The sequence below is a fragment of the Elephas maximus genome, chromosome 15, assembly GCF_024166365.1.
Source record: "Elephas maximus indicus isolate mEleMax1 chromosome 15, mEleMax1 primary haplotype, whole genome shotgun sequence".
In the NCBI taxonomy this organism is placed as follows: domain Eukaryota; kingdom Metazoa; phylum Chordata; class Mammalia; order Proboscidea; family Elephantidae; genus Elephas; species Elephas maximus.
In genome coordinates, this window is record NC_064833.1 from 29,544,964 (window position 1) to 29,570,018 (window position 25,055).

At 36.8% G+C, this 25,055-nt stretch overlaps 1 protein-coding gene across 3 annotated transcripts in view; it reads left to right on the top strand.

Annotated features, from left to right (window-relative positions):
- Positions 1-25,055, top strand: part of CSMD3 (CUB and Sushi multiple domains 3) — a 1,374,620-nt gene that overhangs the window by 603,166 nt on the left and 746,399 nt on the right. For all 3 annotated transcript variants that reach the window (XM_049854130.1, XM_049854131.1, XM_049854132.1), the window contains one exon: positions 23,758-23,882. In XM_049854130.1, the coding sequence (XP_049710087.1) occupies positions 23,758-23,882 (125 nt within the window). The remainder of the gene's footprint in view (positions 1-23,757; positions 23,883-25,055) is intronic.

The following is a 25,055-nucleotide window of genomic DNA, read 5'->3' on the forward strand; positions in this document are numbered from 1 at the left end:
CATGGTTGTTGATGGTGGATCCAAGCAAAATGAAATCCTTGACAACTTCAGTTTTTTCTCTGTTTATCATGATGTTGCTTATTGGTCCAGTTGTGAGGATTTTTGTTTTTATTTTTGTTGAGGTATAATCCATACTGAAGGCTGTAGTCTTTGATCTTCAGTAAGTGCTTCAAGTTCTCTTTACTTTAGCAAGTAGGGTTGTAATATCTGCATATCATAGGTTGTTATTTAGTCTTCCTCCAATCTGGATACCATGTTTTTCTTCATATAGTCCAGCTTCTTGGCTTATTTGCTCAGCATACAGATTGAATAAGTATGATGAAAGTATACAATTCCTCATGACCACAATTAAGTGTTCAGGAATTCCCATTCTTTGCAATGTTCACTCTTTATTTACCCTTTACTTACACATTTATTTTAGAAAACTGCAATGTTAGTTCACTAGCTGCAGGGTGTTCGCTTTCTTATTCAGGTATATACAATTGCCTCACTGGTCTAGCAAATCACTTTTGTAATAATATGTCTTTCCAACAGAGCTGTCCTGTAGCCCACTTATATATTAACTACTCAATTTCGGCATTCAAACATACCAAAATATATTCAATCTTGCCATCTTTATCCTCCATTTATATTTCGTGTGGTGGCAAATTACTCCACAGAGTTCGCTTCAAATATTTCTTTGTACGCTAGTACATTCTTGACTTGGTTGTGCTGTTTCTTCTTCCTGGAACTTTCTCCTTCATCATCTGTGCCTACGTTTTCCACACATTTTTCAAGGACTCGCTCAAACCTCCTTCATAATGCTTTTATTTCCCCAACCAGATGTAATCTGGTTTTAAACTTCCCTAGCATTTTGTATGTAGGATATTTGTCCCTTATTGTTCAGAAATTTTTTAAAAGTGTAAGATCCTTGGAATCAGAAATAGGACCATTCATATTTCTGTGGGAGCTCAACAAATACAATGAATGGAATTGATTAAAACAGCAAAGCTGCAGCCTCAGCATTTTTCCATTAATTTCTCTGATCACATGCCTTTTAGTAGGACCTTAAATTGTCAGAAAACTAAATGACTTACAGGAAAAGCAGATTCCAAAACAGACACATTCCTGTATGCATATAATCAATATTTTTCTAATCATTGAAGAAATCTGTAAGAAAACCCTTGGAGAAGTAAGGTATCTTACGGGACTTACTATACTGGGTTTATCATTTGTGCTCTAGTCTCCAAGGTGAGAGTCCTAGCAGCTGTGTTTTGAAATCTTAGAAGATTTGTTTCTAATTTGAATTGCCTTAGATGATAACAGACTTCTAAGGGGAGAAATGCTGCCAAAGAGATATGGAAGCTGCCAGCAATTTCTACGCTGAAAAATAAATTAAAAAATTAAATGTTACTTAAAATTGTATCCACATATCTGGGAGCAAGTCCACGAGAGCCAAAATATGACCTTGTGTATATCCCACCTGAATTTAGAGACCATCTGAAGAATAGATTTGATGTATTGAATGCTAGTGACTGAAGACCACATGAGTTGTGGAATGTCATCAAGGACATCATACATGAAAAAAGCAAGAGGTCATTGAAAAGACAGGAAAGAAGGAAAAGACCAAGATGGATGTCAGAGGAGACTCTGGAACTTGCTCTCAAAAGTCAAGAAGCTAAAGCAAAAGGAAGAATTGATGAAGTAAAAAGAACTGAACAGAAGATTTCAAAGGGCCTCTCGAGAAGACAAAGAAAAGTATTATAATGACATGTGCAAAGAGCTGGAGATAGAAAACCAAAAGGGAAGAACACGCTTGGTGTTTCTCAAGCTGAAAGAACTGAAGAAAAAATTCAAGCTTCGAGTTGCAATAGTGAAGGATTCTATTGTGGAAATTATTAAATGACGCAGAAAGCATCAAAAGAAGATGGAAGGAATACACAGAGTCATTATACCAAAATGAATTAGTTGATGTTCAACCATTTCAAGAAGTGGCATATGATCAGGAACCGATGGTACTGAAGGAAGAAGTCCAAGCTACTCTGAAGGCATTGGCGAAAAACAAGGCTCCAGGAATTGATGGGATATCATTTGAGATGTTTCAACAAACAGATGCAGCACTGGAGGTGCTCACTTGTCTATGCCAAGAAATATGGAAGAGAGCTTCTTGGCCAACTGACTGGAAGACATCCATATTTATGCCTATTCCCAAGAAAGGTGATCCAACCAAATGTGGAAATTATAGAACAATATCATTAATATCACACGCAAGCAAAATCTTGCTGAAGATGATTCAAAAACAGTATATCGACAGGGAAGTGCCAGAAATTCAGGCTGGTTTCAGAAGAGGACATGGAACCAGGGATATCATTGCTGATGTCAGCTGGATCCTGGCTGAAAGCAGAGAATACCAGAAGGATGTTTACTTGTGTTTTATTGACTATGCAAAGGCATTTGACTGTGTGGATCATAACAAACTATGGGTAACATTGGGAAGAATGGGAATTCCAGAACACTTAATCGTGCTCATGAAGAACCTTTACATAGATCAAGAGGCAGTTGTTCGGACAGGACAAGGGAATACTGATTGGTTTAAAGTCAAGAAAGGTGTGCATCAGGGTTGTATCCTTTCACCATACCTGTTCAATCTGTATGCTGAGCAAATAATCTGAGAAACTGGACTATATGAAGAAGAACAGGGCATCAGAATTGGAAGAAGACTTATTAACAACCTGTGTTATGCAGATGACCCAACCTTGCTTGCTGAAAGTGAAGAGGATTTGAAGCACTTACTAATGAAGATCCCTCATTTTGGATTGCACCTCAATGTAAAGAAAACAAAAATCCTCACAACTTGACCAATGAGCAACATCACGATAAACCGAGAAGAGATTGAAGTTGTCAAGGATTTCATTTTACTTGGATCCACAATCCACAGCCATGGAAGCAGCAGTCAAGAAATCAAAAGACGCATTGCACTGGGCAAATTTGCTGCAAAGGACCTCTTTAAAGTGTTGAAGAGCAAAGATGGCACTTTGAAGACTAAGGTGTGCCTGACCCAAGCCATGGTATTTTCAATTGGGTCACATGCATGTGAAAGCTGGACAATGAATAAGGGAGACAGAAGAAGAGTTGACACCTTTGAATTGTGGTGTTGGTGAAGAACATTGACTATAGAACGGACTGCCAGAAGAACGAACAAATCTGTCTTAAAAGAAGTACAACCAGAATGCTCCTTAAAAGCAAGGATGATGAGACTGTGCTTACATACTTTGGACATGTTGTCAGGAGGGATGAGTCCCTGGAGAAGGACATCATGCTTGGCAGAGTACAGGGTCAGCAGAAAAGAGGAAGACCCTCGACGAGGTGGATTGACACAGTGACTGCAACAATGAGCTCAAGCATAACAAGGATTGTGAGGATGGCTCAGGACCGGGCAGTGTTTCATTCTGTTGTGCATAGAGTCGCTATGAGTTGGAAATGACTCAACGGCACCTCACAACAACAACAACAACAACAACATCTGTGAAAGCTCAGCTTGTGGGATCCTTACCCTTCACAGATTTTTATTCTACAGGAAAGACCTTGTCTGGTTGGTTCCTTTTAAAAAAATGTCACCAGACAGGGGCATGAATTTGTCTTCCCCTTGAAAGTAAAATATAGTGCTTGGATTTTCATTTGGTTTATTAGAACAGTGGTATATCTCAGCAGTGAAACAGCAGGGAATATGCTCTTCATCTGGAAATACTAAGACACTACTATATCCAGGAAGAGGCGACTATTATGAGGTAAATCCTTACTTTTGAATGTAAACTGCCTTCACCCATTCTCCTGACATGAGATTTCTATGTATGCTAGTACATTCATTTATAAATCTTACATTGATAATTGCAGAATGTTGATGTACAGAAGCTTCCACGGTTGTATTTCCACTTCAAAAATAAACTTTCCTCAGAATAACCTATACCTGTTTCTTTCCTTCCTTACCACATACGTATTTTCTAATAGTTTGTAATCTGATTTTTAGCATCATCTCTTAGATTATCAACGACTTCTCCATCCCTAAATTAAGTGGCATTTGCTCAGTCTTTATATCCTTTGCCTCTTCTTTAAGTATTGTAGCCTCTGCTTTGGCTTTAGTGACTGAAAAATATTTCAGATTCCTTGAGTCTTACCTCCGGACTGCTCATTTCTTTGGTTAATCTACTTCTTCCTCCCATTTTCTAAAAATAGGCATTTCTCAGAGTTCTATCATCTAGACTCACTTCTTCTGTGTCTTCTAATTCATGAATCTTATGCCTTCCGAAAGCTTCAGTAATCATGAAGTCATGTTTCTCTCAGGTCTTGACCCTTGCATTCTTCTGAGATTTGGAACTTTATATTCAATTAAAAAAAAATTGAATTTGTCTTTCCTCTAAAACAACTGTATATTGGGCAAATGAAAGCGCATGGATGATGGAATCAGATAGACCTAATTTCAAGACCTGTCACTGCTTTTCCTTACTTGGGGAAGTTATTCTCCCCCAAAGGCTTGCTTCATTTCTCAATAAAAATAGAAAAAGTAACAGCAACCTGTACTGCTACAGTGAAGAAATGGATTACCTAAAACCCGTAACATGAGATTTCTACCTAGGACATATTAGACCCAATAAATACTAGGATACTTCCTTGTCCCTTCTCTTTCTGAGTTTCCTGATTTCATAAGGAAATCATGATTGAAAGATTTTCTTACTTTCCCAACCTATTGATTCTGCTTCTTTTGTCTTGTCAATCCATTCTCTTCAATTGCCTCTTCTTTATACCCTTAAAACTTCTCTCCTTAAAGCTTCTCTTATATTCCAAGAGGTGTTACACTTGGCTTTCACATAAAGATTCCTATGACATAGCAACTGCTGTATTACCACTTGATCAAAAACCTGTGTCTCTGCATCAATCATTGAATTAAACAATGTAGATACAGTGTTCTGCTATCCATAAGGTTTTCACTGGAAAAGACTATAGGCTTCAGTTCGGATTACACCTCAACATAAAGAAAATAAAAATCCTCACAACTGGACCAATAAGCAACATCATGATAAACGGAGGAAACATTGATGTTGTCGAGGATTTCATTTTACTTGGAGCCACAGTCAACACCCATGGAAACATTGCATTGGGCAAATCTGTCACAAAAGACCTCTTTAAAGTGTTCAAAAGCAAAGATGTCACTTTGAGGACTAAAGTGTGCCTGACCCAAGCCATGATGTTTTCAATCACTTCATAGGACTGTGAAAGCTGAACAATAAATAAGAAAGACTGAAGAAGCATTGATGCCTTTGAATTATGGTGTTGGCGAAGAATATTGAATATACCATGAACTGCTAGAAGAAGAAACAAGTCTATCTTGGAAGAAATACAGCCAGAGTGCTCCTTGGAAGTGAGGATGGTGAGACTTTGTCTCACATACTTTGGTCACGTTATTAGGAGGGACCAGCCCTTGGAGAAGTAGATCATGCTCGGTACAGAGTCGGCAAAAAAGAGGAAGACACTGAATGAGACAGACTGACATAGTGGCTCCAACAATGGGCTTAAGCGTAGCAAAGATTGTGAGGATGGCATAGGACCAGAAAGTGCCTTGTTCTGTTGTACATGAGGTTGCTATGAGTAGGAATTGACTTGGCAGCACCTAACAACCTAACAACACCATGATATAATGTCAATTATCATATATATACATATATCATATATTACCTTAAAAGCATTTTCTCATTGTTTTACTTGTTATTCATGAAAACATTATAGGAGGCATTATTACTATTCTGCTAATGAGTAAACATACGTGCAGAAAGTTAACACGCTTAGCAATAATAAAGGCAAGCCTCAATCTCAGGGTATATGGCTTACAATTTGATACTCTTTTTCCCGTGTACATTTGGATTCTAACATTTAAGTCCCTCTTAAAAATAGTCCAAACCTAACTTCCTGACATTATCTTTCCAGTTCTACCTCATTGTGTTACAGAATACTAAACCTGCCTCTTACAAAAAATTAAATAATTTCAGTTGTGTAGTGTGTATTATGAAAAAAAAAAAAAAGAAGCTACTATCCCCTTAAGCTTACTAGTTGCTTTAAGAAAATTGTTCTTCCTAATGACTCTTTAACAAGTTTGTAGGATAGCAAAAGCTGTTTTCTCTACCTAGAATATGGTCCTGCCCATCTTTGCCTATAAAATTCTTGTCCGTACTTAAAATGAATTTTCTTGATCTGCCTTAATATTCCATAAATCTTTATCCATACACTCTTGGCCACTTGTGTGTTTCACTTTCCTCCATAATTGGCATGTATTTGATTTCTTGAGGGAAGATACTGTTTTGATTTGTCACCAAGAGAACGACAGTTTAGATGCTTAAGGGAAGCTTAAGCCTCTTAAAAGATATGTTACCTCAGTCTGAAAATAAAGAGTAAATGAAAGCATAAAGCAGTTTGGGGACCAAACTGCTCAGTATAATCTTACCGTATTAAAATTAAGCCTCCCTCCCAAAATAAAAAATAAAAAACCCAATCCAGTTGCGGTCAAGTCGATTCCAATGCACGGCGACCTTATATGTCCAGAGTAAAATTGCTCCATAGCGTTTTCAAGGCTGTAACTACATCACCAGACTATTTTTCCCAGGAGCCAATGAGTGCATTTAAACTGCCAACCTTTAGGTTAGTAATTGAACACTTAACTAATTGCCCCACCAGGAACTCCTGTATTAAAACTAATTCCTATAAAAATAAATCTGTTTTAAATTCTATTAAGAAAACATTCTGCATCCCACTTTGAAGTGTGGCATCTGGGGTCTTAAATGCTAAAAAGTGGCCATCTAAGATGCATCAATTGGTCTCAACCCACCTGGATCAAAGGAGAATGAAGAACACCAAGGTCACACGATAACTATGAGGCCAAGAGACAGAAAGGGCCACATGAACCAGAGACTTACATCATTCTGAGACCAGAAGAACTAATGGTGCCCGGCCACAACCGATGACTGCCCTGACAGGGAGCACAACAGAGAACCCCTGAGGGAGCAGGAGAACAGTTGGATGCAGACCCCAAATTCTCATAAAAACACCTGACTTAATGGTCTGAGACTAGAGGAACCCAGGTGGTCATGGTCCCCAAACCTTCTGTTGGCCCAGGACAGGAACCATGCCCAAAGACAACTCATCAGACATGGAAGGGACTGTACAATGGGTTGGAGAGAGATGCTGATGAAGAGTGAGCTACTTGTATCAGGTGGACACTTGAGACTGTGTTGGCATCTCCTGTCTAGAGGGGAGATGGGAGGGTAGAGAGGGTTAGAAGCTGGCAAAATTGTCACTAAAGGCGAGACTGGAAGGAGGGAACAGGCTGACTCATTAGGGGGAGAGTAAATGGGAGTATGGAGTAAGGTGTATATAAGCTTATATGTGACAGACTGACTTGATTTGTAAACTTTCACTTAAAGCACAATAAAAATTATTTTTTAAAAAATCTATAGTAAGTTATATAAATATATTGAAGAAGTCAGTAGGACTAGATTTTTGAAAGCTACTCTGGTTATGTTTCTAAGTTAATAAAACATTTAGGAAATATGATTTATGGAAATACTCAAATTGGTTAGACAACCTAAAAAGAAAATAACATGAAGAGCAAGCTCAAGTACTTACACTGTACGCAGTTTCTGAGGAATTTATCACTTCATCAGCACACTTCCTGCTTTATCCTTTATGGCCTCCTCATTGCCAAACGGGAAAAACAAGTTGTTTTTTAATGTTATGGTGAAAATATTGAAAGTGTAGGTGCAAGTAACAATTTGAAGCCATGAATAATTTAAATCATGGTAGTAATTTCATTGAAAAGATACACAGACTTAAAAATATATAAAAACATTACATTTAAGATAGAAACTTTGATGAATAAAGCATTTATAGGTAAGGCAAGTATCTCCATTTGAGTTATGTAGGAATACTTTAGACATACCAATAGAAATTCCAAATCTATAAAAATGAGATTTTTATATGCATTTTATGCTGCACATTTTTAAATCACAATTTCTGTAAAAAAATATAAGTTATAATGAAAAAGAAATAGTAAGCACCCCTTCTAGTGTCACCATTCATGATAAGGAAAACATGAATACATATGCAAAAGATCAAATTGATCAAACTTTCCATGCTACATTTGAGTAATTATTCAGATTTAGTATTCTGTACCTTTCCATTTGGAAACATTTTGCTTTATTAAGCATGTAGGGTTTTGTGTTTGTGTGTGTATTGAAGAAATACCCTTAGTATGATGGAAACACTATGTGACTTGGACAAAAGGGAAGAATTATATAATATAATGAGATGATTACAGGTACTGGAGTAAAATGAGAATAAGAAGGGAAAAAATCAGGAAACAAAACACCGGAAGAGATGTCTGAGCAATAAGAAGGCTTTTTAGTTTAAACAAGATGGATGAAAGAAGAGATAAACAAGTGACTAGCAATTGGGGAAGAAGGGAGAGTGCTGATAAATGGGATATAGAAATAGAAGAGAGGAAATACATATACTGTGGACTAAAATAGCATTTTCCTTATGAAAGGCTCTTTGTAGAATTATTAACTACTCTTTATTGAACTCCGCCTATCCAATCCATCAGGAGATTTTTGTTTTACTTCCAAAGCACATTCTAAATCTGTCTCCATTTCAATTAAAACTTTCCTAATTCAAGCCAGTACTGTCTATCACTTGGACCATCAAAACAGCCCTAAATGATCTCTCTTCTACTTTTGCCATCTGTGATGTATTCACCACACAGCAGCTAGGGTACTCTTTTAAAAACATAGATCAAATCAAGTCAGTTCCTGCTGAAAACTCTCTAATTTCTTCCCCCTTGCACTTAGAATACAATTTATACTCTTAAAAAATCCCTATAGAACCTGTTTTGTTTCTCCTTCACTGAGCTGGCTTTGGACCATTCTCCAAATCTAACACTTTGATCCAGCCATGCTGACCTCTTTTCTGTTTCTGAAATATATCCAGCACATTCTTATCTGTGGGCCTTTCTGGCTTATCTCTATACCAGTAACTCTTTCCTTGTTATTAAGATCTGAGATTAAATGTAACCTCCCCAGAGAGTCATCCTCTGACCATTCAACCCAGTTCTCACTGTATCACTCATATCATATCTACATAGTACTTGCTCTCTGATACTTTTTTCCTTTTATTTATAAACTTACTTGTTTATTACCTCTGTGCTGATCCTTGTCCTCAAATCCAGCCCTAGGCTGTTTCCTGCTCTGCTGTCATCAGGGGAGTGGATGACTGATCCCTGCAGGATATTTCCCATGCTTTGTGCTGACTTGGGCCATTCATAAATAACTATTCCTAGCATGAAATTTATAAAAAGACATAAAGAAGGGAGAAGCCAAGGTTTATCTCATTCTCTCTCTCTGCCTTGTGGGGAAGAGTTCTTAAATATGGCAGACTAAATAGGTCTACCATGTTTATTTAACAAAGTTAATTGATTCCTCTGTTTCCGTTAACATAGCCTTCTCCCTAGAAAACGTTTAGTAAGGTTTCTGTTTTCCAGTTGGACTCTGATTGAAGACCCTGATTGATAGTTTTTCTCTCTCCATTAGAATGTAAACTCCATGAGAGCAAGACCTTTCTGTTTTGTTCACCTATGTATTCCCATGCTTAAAATTTTGTGCATTATAAAGAAAATATTTTGTAGCCTAGTCCCAGAAAAGATAGTAGTAGCAGCAGACATGGCAGACTCAATTTATTCAATAGTTTTGGAATTATTGTTGTTAGGTGTCATCGAGTCAGTTCCGACTCATAGCGACCCTATGCACAACAGAACGAAACACTGCCTGGTCCTGCCCCATCCTTACAATCGTTGCTATGCTTGAGCTCATTGTTGCAGCCAATATGTCAATCCACCTCGTTGAGGGTCTTCCTCTTTTCTGCTGACCCTGTACTCTGCCACGCATGATGTCCTTCTCCAGGAACTGATCCCTCCTGAAAACATGTCCAAAGTATGTAAGATGCAGTCTCACCATCCTTGCCTCTAAGGAGCATTCTGGCCGCACTCCTTCCAAGACAGATTTGTTCGTTCTTTTGGCAGTCCACGGTATATTCAATATTCTTCGCCAACACCACAATTCAAACGTGTCAACTCTTCTTCGGTCTTCCTTATTCATTGTCCAGCTTTCACGTGCATATGATGTGATTGAAAATACCATGGCTTGGGTCCGGTGCACCTTAGTCTTCAGGGTGACATCTTTGCTCTTCAACACTTTAAAGAGGTCCTTTGCAGCAGATTTGCCCAATGCAATGTGTCTTTTGATTTCTTGACTGCTGCTTCCATGGCTGTTGATTGTGGATCCAAGTCAGATGAAATCCTTGACAACTTCAATCTTTTCTCCATTTATCATGATGTTGCTCATTGGTCCAGTTGTGAGGATTTTTGTTTTCTTTATGTTGAGGTGTAATCCATACTGGAGCCTGTGGTCTTTGATCTTCATTAGTGAGTGCTTCAAGCCCTCTTCAGACATCTCATATTCCATAAAAGTTTTAAGTCCTTTTCTTTGGCCTGAATATCCATGTTTTGCATTCCTGTTTCCAAGTTAATTGACACTAATGATGAAAGGAAAGGGCAGATTAAAAAAAAAAAAAAAAAAAGCTAGATTTGCAGACATTACAAAGGTCATTTAATTAAATGGATATTTATTCAATTCTTACAGTGTGCTAGCCACTGTTCTAGTTGCTACAGATATGAAAATGATAAGGAATTTTCAACTGTATAGAGAAAAACAGAAATAAAAAACCTATAATAAAATGAGATGAGCACAGAAAACAGAAATATGTATATTTAATGCACAGAGCAAGGGATCATTAGCTCTGTTGTGGTTGTGGTATAGAGGACCAGAAGAACCTCTCAGAAGACGGTGTATCTGTACTGTTATAAATATGAGCTGAAGTTTTCAATATAGACAAGAAAAGAAGGAGAAAGATTCAGGAAGAAGGTAGAGCACATACACTAACACAGAGTTCAAAACTCATATAGCTCATTTAGGGACAGTTTAGTATTACTGAGTGTAATATATAATATGGGGCGTTAGATGAAGCCAAGTTAGCGGTTGCTAAGTATACAAGGGAGTGGGATACATTCCCAACTGCGGAAACAGTGTCATGCTATGCGCTTTTCTCTTATCATAAGGTAGCATCTAAACTCCTTTTTACATAGGCTCTTGCAAGTAAAAGAATACCCAATGGGAATTTTACAAATAAAAGTTTGTTTTTTTTCCCACACAAGAAGTCCAGAAGAAAACAGTTGCTGATATCACGTTAGCTAATTAACAAAGCTGTTGAGGGTCAAGGCTCTTTCCATCTTTTTCTTATCCTTTGGTCCCATCATTCTTAGCATATTAGCTTTGAGTCTCAGGCCAAGGAAAGAAGAAGACTAAAGAAGTAAAAAGGGCTAAAGAGTTTTCTCTTCTCGATACCTTGTATTTTTTGCTCTGGAAGGAAAGCCTCCTTAACCAATTTCTATCTCATTGATCAGAAATGGTTGGCATACCTACCCTTAGAAAAATCACTAGGGAAAGAGAATGAGATCGGCGTAACTGTTTTACACTAATTACGAGTCTTCCCTGGGGATGATATGAGAATCAGGAATATCCACCCCTTTTCGGAATAAGTCATATTTCTTTTTAAGGGACAGTTGTTGCTGTCAGCTGCTGTTGAATTGGCTCTGACTCATTGCAACCTTATGTGTAATGCAAGGAAACATCACCCTGTTCTGCACCATTTTTATGACGATTGGTATGTGTGAGTCCATTGTTGCAGCTATTGCGTCAGTACATCTCATTGAGGGTTTCCTTCATTTTTGTGGGACCTCTACTTTACCAAGCATGATGTTCTTTTATAGTGATGGGTATTTCCTGATGCCATGACCAAAGTACACAAGTCAAAATCTCACCAGCCTAGCTTCTAAGAAACATTCTGGTTGTATTTTTTCTAAGACTGATTTCTTTCTTGTTTTGACAATCCATGGTATATTCATTATTCTTCTCAGCCCCACAATTTGATTGTATCAATTCTTCTGTCTTCCGTTTTCATTATCCAACTTTCGCAAACATATGAGGCAATTGAAAAGGCCCTGGCTTGGGTCAGACACCTTGGTCATCATAGTGAAATTATCAAAGCAGAAAATGGCTATTGAAGGAGAACCAAGTCTCTCAGACATAGACAGCATGATCTAGTCTGTTTTTTTTCTCTAACCTCATATCACCAATCCTTCATTCCTCATCCACCTCCTTCCCAATTCCAATTTCCTCAACTATTGTACTTCCCAAAATTTAACATGGAATTTTTTTTTTTTAATTCTGAATTCCTTACCTAGAATTTCTTTCTTCCTGTTCTTTTCTTAGCTATGTGTACTCACCCTCCAGTATTAGGCTCAGGTTTTACAACCCCAGCCAGCCTTTATTAGGTGCCTACTATTCTTCTCCCACAGCAACCTCTGCAGTTAAAATATGATATTGAAATTGATTTTTTTCTCCCTATATCTGAGAGTAGAATCTCTTGTTTTATTTAAATCTTGCATCCTCTTTGCATACAAACAACATATATCAAAGATTGCAATAATGATAACCAGAAAGCTTCTTGTTTTGTTGGGCCTGTATCATATTTAAAGGAAAAACTTATTTTAGAATATAAACACCTTTAATGAAGCAAACTAGCCAATTAGCTATCTAATTTTTGGCCTGGACTGTGTATAGAACAATTAAATTTATAACTTCTACTTAGGCACTCAGTGAATATGTGTTGAATAAATGGATTAATAAATAAATACCTTCAAGTGAGCGAGTAAAGCACTGGGAGGTCAGTAGGTAGCCAGGGTGGAGACGAGCACCCAGATTATGAGAGGTAAGGTAGAAAACGTAGGAAGCATCCAGATCATGAATGGCCCTTATGAATTCTCCCAAGGATCTTGGCCTTTATCAAGAAAGGAATATGTAACCTCTGTGGAGGTTTTCACATGATACCTAATATAAACTATTATTTCTAAAATATAATCAAATCAGGTGCTTGCTTTATCGTTTAGTCTACTCCCAGCTAACCACTAAACTGTTGGTTCTGAAACCTTCATCATTTACTGGAATAATTAAAAAACTTCAATACAAAAATTTGATTTTTCAAGCTTCGTCTTTAGAGATGTGAGGTGTGATCAAAATAACTACATACTTAACAAGACTCCTAGGGTCTGGTGACCCCTGGGATACACTTTGTAAAACACTGCTGTGCGTACAGAAATGTATTATGAATCAATTTGAAAATGGGCCTATTCGGCACATACTTTGGGGACTGCAGTTTTAGAAAGTAATGAAAGAAATGAAAATCAATAAAGAGTGTGCTTGCACTTCTGCCCAGTCCCTTAGGGAACCTCTGTTGACCTGTCTTCTGTCTCTGGGTTTTGCCTTCCCTGACTAGATGCTGGTGTTTTCCTTTGGAATTCCCTTAGCTCCAAGCTTTCCACTCCAAAGACAAAACCATCTATAACCCCTACCAGCTCATGCTGCTGGAAGTCACTGAGTCTGACACACTCCATCCCAATTTAACCTTGAATGAATTATGGATTCTTTAAAAGGTCTCAAATAATGTGAATTTGCCACTCTAAGTTTAAGTTCTGCAGTGTAGCACTTTACTCATTCATTCTTATTTGCACAAAAATCATTACATCGGACTCTTCTCTGATCTATGATTCTAAGGACCAGAGAGTGATTCATTGAATCTGTATTTCTCTGATTTTAAGCATTACGGCCTCTATCTAACCTAGTGGTTGGTGGAGAACAGGTGAAGAAATGGCAGAGAGATGGTAGATATAGGCTCTGTCTCCCCTAACAATCATGGTAAGGCAAGTAATGACTTTCAGAGCTACAGTGAGAGATTTGAACTACTCAGTGTAGATCATAACCCTGGAGAATGCTCAGGTTCTTTTTTAAAGTTAAGGTAAACTATAGCCCAATTCTGAATTTTGAGGATATTCTTTATCATTGTAAATGACTCAGTAATATTTTATATGTTTATATAGTGTTATTTTATTATACTGTTAATATTCTTATAGATTTACTGAAACTTAGAGATAGGTGCACAAATGACCAAATTTAAAAAGATTAATAGGGCAGGCCCTGGTTTTCATACTGAATAAGGTAGTGAGTAACCTTGAGCATTCCATAAGCCAAGATATCCAGCAATATTATCCAGACTGATCATAACCAACAGTGCAAAGAAGGAAACTAAAATATGAAAGTAGGTGGATGCTGAATTGGACTGTACTTGTATTTTGCATTGACTTGGTTCTGCTGGCACTATATATGAAAAGAGAATGGAATTAATTTTAAGAGGACAGTGAAATGGACAATATATATAGCAAAAGCCATAATATTCTTTAATTCTTTTAAGGAGACAAATTTTGGTGTGTAAAAATCTTTTAAAATATCTAAGGAGACATCAATATAATTTAAAGTCAGAAACATATCTTGAAAGCAAGTCATTATCATCCCTTTAGTATAAATTTTATTAACATGAAAGTTCTGCATCTTCTAAACAACTGAAGAAACACTAGCATGTTTACTTCCAAGTCAGAATAAAAGATTAAATATTCAAGAGTGAGAAAGAATAATTAAGGGTAGAAGTAATGAGAAGGAGAGAAAGATAGAATCCAAAGCCAGTTGAAGAATCGGCCCCTCTAATTAAAAGAGACAATATCTCTGTTTTTAAAAGAAGGAAGGCAGAATGGATTCAAATAAGAAAAGGACTGAAATTAGACTCAAGAAAATATTAACAGTGTAGGACTTAAAGTAATTTTCACTTTTTTTTGGTGGAGGAGCTGGTCTTCATGCCAAAATTTTCAGTAATCAGTCACCTATGTAATTTTAAAAGAGAGCATATAGTATTGTGAAAATTCCTCCACCCAAATTTAATTTTATTGAAAAGAATCTCAAAATTTTAATGTATAATTACTCATTTTTGAAATTGCTAGTTTAAATATGTTTAGAGAATTATTTGATTGTCAAATATACTAAACTAGCTTTATCGAGGTCATTTTGGTGACGGTTATTTTGTGTATACTTAGTATTTTGATTTTTTAACTTCAGAAATGAGTTGCAGATGCTTTAATTTTTAGATCATCTTTCATGCCTGGATAATTTCTACTTGTACAGAAATAATTTTGAAAAATATGCCTCTGCTTTAGTGCTGAATTTCTACATCTGTCAGAAAGTGCCTCAAACTTTAAATCAAATAAACAAACCTGAAGAAATGCTTAAACACGAACTCACTTTGGTGTAATGTTTTCAAGATGCCTTGCTTCCCCATTTCTTAGCTTCTCTGACCCAAAAACATTCATTTCTCTTTCCATTTCTGTATTATTTTATATTTTGTTTATTTGATTGTAAACAATATTGTAGTTTAGTTACCTTGGGCCAAAAAAAGAGAAAAATTATATTAAAGAAAAAGAAAAAACCCTCATATCTTCTTTCACAGACAGCCTTGATGTTGTGTATTTCTGCAATAAGTGTAATTTAAAACAGATAATAGCATTCAGGCATAGACCATCATAATCACAGTGAAGATCAATACTTGTTTTCCAAACAGTGTTATTGCATATCATATGCTTGATGATTCAACACTTAAAATTAAAAATGTGTTCAATAATTTATTTTTCAATGTTTTATCAGATTAAATAACCTACTGAAGTGAAAGTTTTATTTAGGTGGACAGGGCAGATGTCTTTCCAGTGGTGACAGAGAAATTACAGGGGATACAGCTTGTCTTTCTTCACTGTCATTTCAATATAACTGAATACTTTCTTAGAAATATACGTATATATATTTAATGAAACTTAGAGGTAGTTTTCTTTTAAGTTTAACTCAAATACTAAAGCAGTTCATAAAGTGAAAATAGCATGTTTGTTCAAGGTACCCATTTCTAGGGTATGATTGGGCCTGGATTAATTCTGGATGTGTAAAAAAAAAAAAAAATTTTTTTTTTTTTTTGGTGCTTGCAAATGCCCAATAAAGAGGCTTTCTTTTAAGGATGGGGAAAAAAAAAATTAATGACTTTCTCAATGTGGAATTAGAAACGTTTCCATGTTAGCAGTTTGAACTCTGCTGAAAGAAACTGTTAACGCCTCATTTAAAATATTTTATGTCACATAGACATATCTTTTGAGATATAGACTTAGAAAATCTTATATAGTCCGTGTGCCCAAAATATCATATATGATGCTATTAAAAGCATCATTTAAGCTAACCTGAAGGTAAAGTACTGAAGTAGGCAATTGCCTTCCCATCTACTTTTTGACAGTTCCGTTCCTCCTACCTTCTTTTTCTGTGCACTATTTCTTTCTATGAGCCAGAATTGACTCGATGGCAATGGGTTTGGTTTTTGATTTTATTTTTCTCTCTTAGTGCTTCTAGCTTAGTGTAAGCCCCAAAACACTGTAGCAAATGTTCTCCCAGGGTCATGTACTTGCTATGGACACAAAGGAGAAAACATCTAATTTTGAAATGAGGAATCAGGACAAACTTCATGGGTGACCTGAAATTAGCTCAAATTTCTAATTAGAGGAAAATGAAATTTTCTGCAAGAGGAAATATTGTGAGCAAGGGCAGAGACATGATAAAATATTAATTGCAGGTAATGGAGTTTTGAATAGCAGATGTGTAGAAGGGAGATGTGGGAGGCAGTTAAAAATTGATATTATAAACACTACAAGTGAACAATGAAGTCTTTCTTTCAATGTCTTACCATCATTAGTTTCTAACCTCTGTCACCCTAGTATAAGTCACCATTATCTCATCATCTCCATGAGAGCTTGAATCACTGCAATAGCTTATTAACCAAACTCTCTGCTTTTACCTTTTCCCACTTAAAGTTGATTCCTCACCAGCAGCCAATATGATCATTTTAAAATATAAAGAAACATTCCTACAATAATTGCTCAGTTCTCTTAGAGTAAAGGTCAAAATTCTTACTGTAGCCTTCGTGTGTGCTGTGGAGTCTATTTCAACTAATAGCAACCCCATGTGACAGAGTAGAACTGCCCCATAGTGTTCAAGGTCATAAATGATCTGCCCCCAAGCCCCAGTTGCTTCATTGAATTAGTTTTATGCCTTCCTCCCCTTCATTTGCCTAGAGGTTAAGAGTTTAGTAGCTAACCAAAAGGTCAGCAGTTCAGATCCACCAGGAGCTCCTTGGAAACCCTATGGTGGAGTTCTGCTCAGTTCTATAGGGTCACTATGAGTCCGAATTGACTTGATGTCGACTGGTTTGGTTTGGTTTATTTTCCTTGCAGTTTCTTGAACACAGTGAACACATTCTTGCCTTGGAGACTTTGTACTTGCCCTTCCCTCCTGCCTCTAAGCTTTCTTCATATTATTCATAGAGTGCCTTCCCTCACTTCCTCCTGTCTCTGCAAACATCACTTCAACAGAGAGGACTTCCTACCATTCTGCACATATATCATCATAATGTATTTTTCTTTATAGCACTTATCATCAGCTGAAACCTTACTTTTATTTTGTTGTTTATAGTTCATTCTTTCTCACTGGAACGTAAGCTCCCCTGTTATAATCTACAGCAGTGAAGTGTTGGAGCTTGTTCATACCAGCCCCTGAGAGATACTTGCTGAGTTTTCAGGAATTTGGGGAGCTAGCTATAACATAGCTGTGATTAAAAATTTGATTTCATGAGCTTACAATTTAATAAATTACATTAAAAACAAAGATAATAAGTACTCAAACCTCATCATATTCTACTACATTTTACTATTTTTTATGCCTTGATGTAAGTTACATATTTAGTATCTATATGGTGAAAAATTCCTTCCCAAATTCACCTACAGTGATGTCACATTGGTAGCTTGAAATCAAACATATTGAAAGTATTTATATCATGGAAATCAGCACATGTTACAGGGTTCTTTTCCCTTCAGGGAGCCAATTCTTAAACATTTACGAAGACACCACTGACCTGAATCTGCAACAATTCTTAGTACGTTATACGTATTCAATAAATATATATTGAAAGAGTGAATAAACAGTTTTCCAAGGATGGACTCCAAAATGGGAAATACCTGTTGATAATCTGAGAGCAACTATACAATATTCATCCTTTGGTGCTGTTTTATGGCTTCTAATTAAAGGAGCCTACCATTTAAGATATCAGTCCAATACATCATGTGCCTGTCAGTTTGTCCTACTGTGGGGGTTTCCGTGTTGCTGTAATGCTGAAGTTATGCCACCGGTATTCACATACCAGCAGGGTCACCCATGGAAGATAGATTTCAGCTGAGCTTTCAGACTAAGACAGACTGGGAAGAAGCCCCCAGCAGTCTACTTCTGAAAAGCATTAGCTGGTGAAAACCTTATGGATATCAGCAGAACATTGTCTGATACAGTGCTAGAAGATAGACCCAAGGTTGGAAGGGACTCAAAAGATGGCTGGGGAAGAGCTGCGTCCTCAAATTAGAGTCAACCTTAATGATGTGGGTGGAGTAAAGCTTTTGGGACCTTCATTCACTGTTGTAGCACAACTAAAAATGAGAAGAAACAGCTGCAAACATCCATTAATAATCAGAACCTGGAATGTACGAAGTATGAATCTAGGAAAACTGGAAATCGTCAAAAATGAAATGGACTGCATAAACACCGATACCCTAGGCTTTAGTGAGCTGAAATGGGCTGGTATTGGCCATTTTGAATCAGACAATCATATAGTCTACTATGCTGGCAATGACAACTTGAAGAGGAATGGTGTTGCATTCATCGTCAAAAAGAACATTTCAAGATGCATACTGAAGTACAATGCTGTCAGTGATAGGATAATATGCATACGCCTACAAGGAAGACCAGTTAATACGACTATTAATCAAATTTACGCACCAACCACTAGGGCCAAAGATGAAGAAATAGAAGATTTTTATCAGCTGCTGCAGTCTGAAATTGATCGAACATGAAATCAAGATTCATTGATAATTACTGGTGATTGGAATGCAAAAGTTGGAAATAAAGAAGAAGGATCAGTTGTTGGAAAATATGGCCTTGGTGATAGAAACAATGCCGGAGATCGAATGATAGAATTTTGCAAGACCAACTACTTCTTTATTGCAAATACCTTCTTTCACCAACATAAACGGCAACTATACACATGGACCTCACCAGATGAAACACACAGAAATCAAATTGCCTACATCTGTGGAAAGAGACAATGGAAAAGCTCCATATCATCAGTTAGAACAAGGCCAGGGGCCGACTGTGGAACAGACCATCAATTGCTCATATGCAAGTTCAAGCTGAAACTGAAGAAAATCAGAGCAAGTCCACAAGAACCAAAATACGACCTTGAGTATATCCCATCTGAATTTAGAGACCATCTGAAGAATAGATCTGACACATTGAACTCTGGTGACTGAAGACCAGATAAGTTGTGGAATGACATCAAGGACATCATCCATGAAGAAAGTAAGCGGTCACTGGAAAGACAGGAAAGAAAGAAAAGACCAAGATGGATGTCAGAGGAGACTCTGAAACTTGCTCTGGAACACTGAGCAGCTAAAGCAAAAGGAAGAATTGATGAAGTAAAAGAACTGAACAGAAGATTTCAAAGGGCATCTCAAAAAGACAAAGCAAAGTATTATAATGACTTGTGCAAAGAGCTGCAGATGGAAAACCAAAACAGAAGAACACGCTCGGTGTTTCTCAAGCTGAAAGAACTGAAGAAAAAATTCAAGCCTTGAGTTGCAATAGTGAAGAATTCCAAGGAGAAAATATTAAACGATGCAGGAAGCATCAAAAGAAGATGGAATACACAGAGTCATTATACCAAAGAGAATTAGTCGATGTTCAACCATTTTAAGAGATGGCATATGATCAGGAAGCGATGGTCCTGAAGGAAGAAGTCCAAGCTGCTCTGAAGGCATTTGTGAAAAACAAGGTTTCAGGAATTGATGGAATATCAATTGAGATGTTTCAACACACAGATGCAGTGCTGGAGGTGCTCACTCATCTAAGCCAAGAAATATGGAAGACAGCTTCTTGGCCAACTGACTGGAAGAGATCCATACTTATGCCTATTCCCAAGAAAGGTGATCCAACCGAATGTGCAAATTATAGAACAATATCATTAATATTTTTCTGGGTTATCATTAATATCACACCCAAGCAAAATTTTGCTGAAGATCATTCAAAAATAGCTGCAGCAGTATATTGACAGGGAAGTGCCAGAAATGCAGGCCAATTTCAGAAGAGGATTTGGAACCAGGGATATCATTGCTGATGTCAGATGGATCCTGGCTGAAAGCAGAGAATACCAGAAGGGTGTTTACCTGTGTTTTATTGACTATTCAAAGGCATTCGACTGTGTGGATCATAACAAATTATGAATAACATTGTGAAGAATGGAAATTCCAGAACACTTAATTGTGCTCATGAGGAACCTTTACATAGATCAAGAGGCAGTTGTTTGGATGGAACAAGGGGATACTGAATGGTTTAAAGTCATGAAAGGTGTGCATCAGGGTTGTATTCTTTCACCATACTTATTCAATCTGTATGCTGAGCAAATAATCCAAGAAGCTGGACTATATGAAGAAGAATGGGGCATCAGGATTGGAGGAGGACTCATAAACAACCTGTGTTATGCAGATGACACAAGCTTGCTTGCTGAAAGTGAAGAGGACTTGAAACACTTACTAATGAAGATCAAAGACCACAGCCTTCAGCATGGATTGCACCTCAACATAAACAAAAATCCTCACAACTGAACCAATGAGCAACATCATGATAAACAGAGAAGAGACTGAAGTTGTCAAGGATTTCATTTTACTTGGATCCGCAGTCAACAGCCATGGTCAAAGCAGTCAGGAAATTAAAAGACACATTGCATTGGGTAAATCTGCTGCAAAGGACCTCTTTAAAATGTTGAAGAGCAGAGATGTCACCTTGAAGACTAAGGTACGCCTGACCCAAGCCATGGTATTTTCAGTCACAGCATATGCACGTGAAAGCTGGACAATGAATAAGGAAGACTGAAGAAGAATTTATGCCTTTGAATTGTGGTGTTGTCAAGGAATATTGAATATACCATGGAATGCCAAAAGAACAGACAAATTTGTCTTAGAAGTACAACCAGAATGCTCCTTAGAAGCAAGGATGGCGAGACTGCATGTTACATACTTTGGACATGTTGTCAGGAGGGATAAGTCCCTGGAGAAGGTCATCATGCTTGGCAGAGTACAGGCTCAGCGGAAAAGAGGAAGACCCTCAACGAGGTGGATTAACACAGTGGCTGCAACAATGAGCTCAAGCATAACAACGATTGTAAGGATGGCTCAGGACCAGGCAGTATTTCATTCTGTTGTGTATTGGGTCGCTATGAGTCGGAACCAACTCAACGGCACCTAACGAGAACAACAACACATGACATAATTGACACTCTGATTGCTAAAAAGAAAAGAAGGGTACATTACACGCATTTCTAACTTGAATCCAGGCAGCCAAAAAGTTGGATATTATAACATTAGTTTAGGTCATAAACACATATGGAAGAACACAAAATTTAGTGTGAAATAGTTATTTTCTATCTTGTATGGTGATATTTTCCACTACAGAATTAGAATAAGTATCAGGGCTATTTCCGTTCGTCATCCCAAGAGTAAATAATGGAAGATATTGAACTTTGTACGTGTAGCAGGTGATAGAAGGTAGGTGAGTTTACCTGCTAAGCAATTTAAATAACCTTGAAAGGGTACCCTGAACCAAGAATAATTTTGTCATTTCTAGGGATATGGATTCTCTGGATGCATTAGGCTGTCTTAGACGGATATTAGTAGTATTAAATCTGCAAGCTAAGTAATTTTTTTCATTCACTCTAAAAAAGAAACCCATATGGAGTCATTGAGAAGTCCAAGAAGTCCCTGGAGGTAACCTGTTTCTTGGGTATACATACATTTTCTCTCATGGTAATTTCCTGAAGTGTGCATTATTTGTTTTGTACACTTTTCTGGATGTGTTTTATATTTTTAAACAAGAGTATTTATTAAAAGGAGAGCGTAAAAGGGGAAAAAATGGCCCCAGAAAAGACTAGATTCTTATTCGTGGAGATTTTTTTCCTGTAATAAACCCTTTTGTCTTTTGCCATGCTTCTCCTCAGTTTAGATCTTTTTTACATTTTAGCTCAAACCAGCAGTTGGATACATTTTGCTGTAATGGGCCCCCCAAAAACCAAACCCATTGCTGTCAAGTTGATTCTGACTTATAGTGACCAATAGGCCAGAGCAGAACTGCAACATACAGTTTCCAAGGAGCAGGTAGTGTGTTCAAACTGCCAATCTTTTGGTTAGCAGCCTAGCTCTTAACCACTCCTGCACCAGGGTTCCTATAATGGGCCAGGTAGTTAATATTTTATGCCTTGCACACCACACCAAAGGATCTCTATTGCAGCTACTCAGCTCTGCCATTGTGGCACTAAAGATAATAGTAAATGAATGAGTGTGGCTCTGTTCCATAGATAATAGATAATAGAATGAGTGTGGCTCTGTTCCAATAATACTTTATTCATGGACACTGAAATTTGAATTTGATATAATTTTTATACATCATAAAATAATATTTTTCTCTTGATATTTTTTCAAGCACTTAAACATATAAAAACCATTTTTAGTTCCCAGCTGTGAAAAATAGATAATGGGCCATATTTGGCTGGCAGGACAAAGTCTGTGAAACCTTGCCTTAGACTGTGTTTGAGTTATTTTCTTATTGGTGTCCCTTCATCTAATTACTCTTCTTTATAATTGTTGACCAAATTGTTCCCAGAGATATCTTCTTATAACACAAATATGCTCATGTAATTCCCCTGGATGACAACCTTAGGGAGCTGAACAGGAGATGTTCATGTGCAGACTCAGTGGGAGGTAGAAGTAACACCCTCCAAAATAAAGGAGAAGGACCCCAGTGCAGGAAGAAAACAGCATACGCTGTACAATGGCTATACAGTGACTGTCAGACAGCGTCATATGGGGCACTAGGTGAGAGATGAGGTAAAGGAATTGTTGGGAACTTACTGCTTCAGGGCTTTTTATGCCATCCTAAGGAACTCAGACTTTATTTTTTTTAGCTGTTGGCCTGATATTTAACAATTTTAGGGAAGAAAATCTGTGGTCAGTTTTTTTTTTAATTTCAGAAAAACATCCAGTACCCTTGGCAATTAGGGAGAAACATCCGTTACTCTAGAAATTAGGGTAAAAATTGTGCAGCTGTATATATGTATATATACAAGTATATGTGCATATACAAATACATCCCCAAATATATACACATACATGCTAGAGAGGCACTGTAATATCGTATGAACGCAAGTACTAGAATTCAAGTTAGGGTGTCTATATTTTACTTCACATTTACCTACCACTGACTTAGAATGGGATATTTAGTCAATTATTTGACCTTGGTTTCCACAAATGAAAACAAGAATATTAAACTTGACGATAGCTTTAAATTTTTAGAGATTCTACCAATACATGCAAGTTAGTGACTTAAGGTACATTCGTTTGTTTATCGTTTTTGTTATGTATTTGTACAAGTCATTTTCACATTTTATTTAAACAGTAATAAGACAATTTCGTGTATATTTGATAAGTTGTATATGCTTGTAGAAGTAAAGCATAATTATTGTGTTATATATTTCTAATTCTGTTTTTAACCATTTGTTCAATTTTAGCCTTGGTTCAACTGTACAGTTCTCTTGTGATGAAGATTATGTCCTACAGGGTGCAAAGAGCATTACCTGTCAAAGAATAGCTGAAGTCTTTGCTGCTTGGAGTGACCACAGGCCTGTATGTAAAGGTAAAGAAAATTCTTTAAAATAAAAATACTCTCTTAACACAGTTTAATAGTTTGAATTTTGTTCTATTTAACATAAATTACATTTAAATCTTTAGTTGCAATTTAATCTTTATTTTAAGGAAACAGCTCATGTATTTAGCAATATTTATTGAAACTCTGTAATACATCAAGTGCTATGCTAGATTACTAAGGACCTCCTAATCTAATAATCATATAACAATTAACTGAATTAAAATATGTAACATAAAACACTGGAAATTGTTTTTTAATCTCAACTTTCTATGTTATAGGCATTGATATGGATTTGTTTTTTAAACCGTAATTTCACCTCACTTGTAGAATTTCCCATTTTTATTCCTTATGTGTCTCACAGTAGTGGTCTTGATACCAGTAGAGCTGGAGTGTATGTTCTCTAGTTAGCTAATTTAAACTAAGACAAATCAATGAGAGTTCTGACTTTTCACATTCTCAGTAAATTCAGATAATACAGCATTTTATTTAAATAACTAAGCAAGGAACCGACTCAGAACAATTCTAAATACAGAGAAACATGAAAGAGAAGTAAAAATTTTTATGCCTACTAGGGAAAAGACAGAGATGAAACAACCAATTTAGGACACATCACTTTTCAAAATGGAAGTTCAAGATATATTAAAATATACATCTGACTTTGTATTGAATATCAATAAACAGTTCACACTGAACAACCAGAGCTGATTGTAAGGGATAGTGCTTTCCTGTAAAATTGATGCCACCATCTTTAGAGACTGAAAAATATGTCATTGTCATTTAGAAATATACATCGAAGTTTGCAAGTACCAGGCAAAATTGAGGTCAGACTGATTCTCAATAGCAAGGACTCAGGGATCCTTGCTCATAGAAGAAGAAAGCTGTTTTTTTGTTTTAAATGTAAATAACAGCTACTGACTTGTGACAGACAGTAAAAATAACTAAGATCTGGTCAATTTTTTTTTTTTTAATATGACTATATTATCATTAAATAGGAGTGTCTAATGGCTGCTACATTGCTTCACTCTTCTTTCCCTTCTGACTATCCTGTCTATACTATTTAGTCAACTTCCTCTTTTCTTTAAATGTGAATGCTAACCTTGGAAATTACTTTGCTTTTCCTGGCCTGCCTTGGTCCTTCTCTCACACCCTCACCACCTTTCT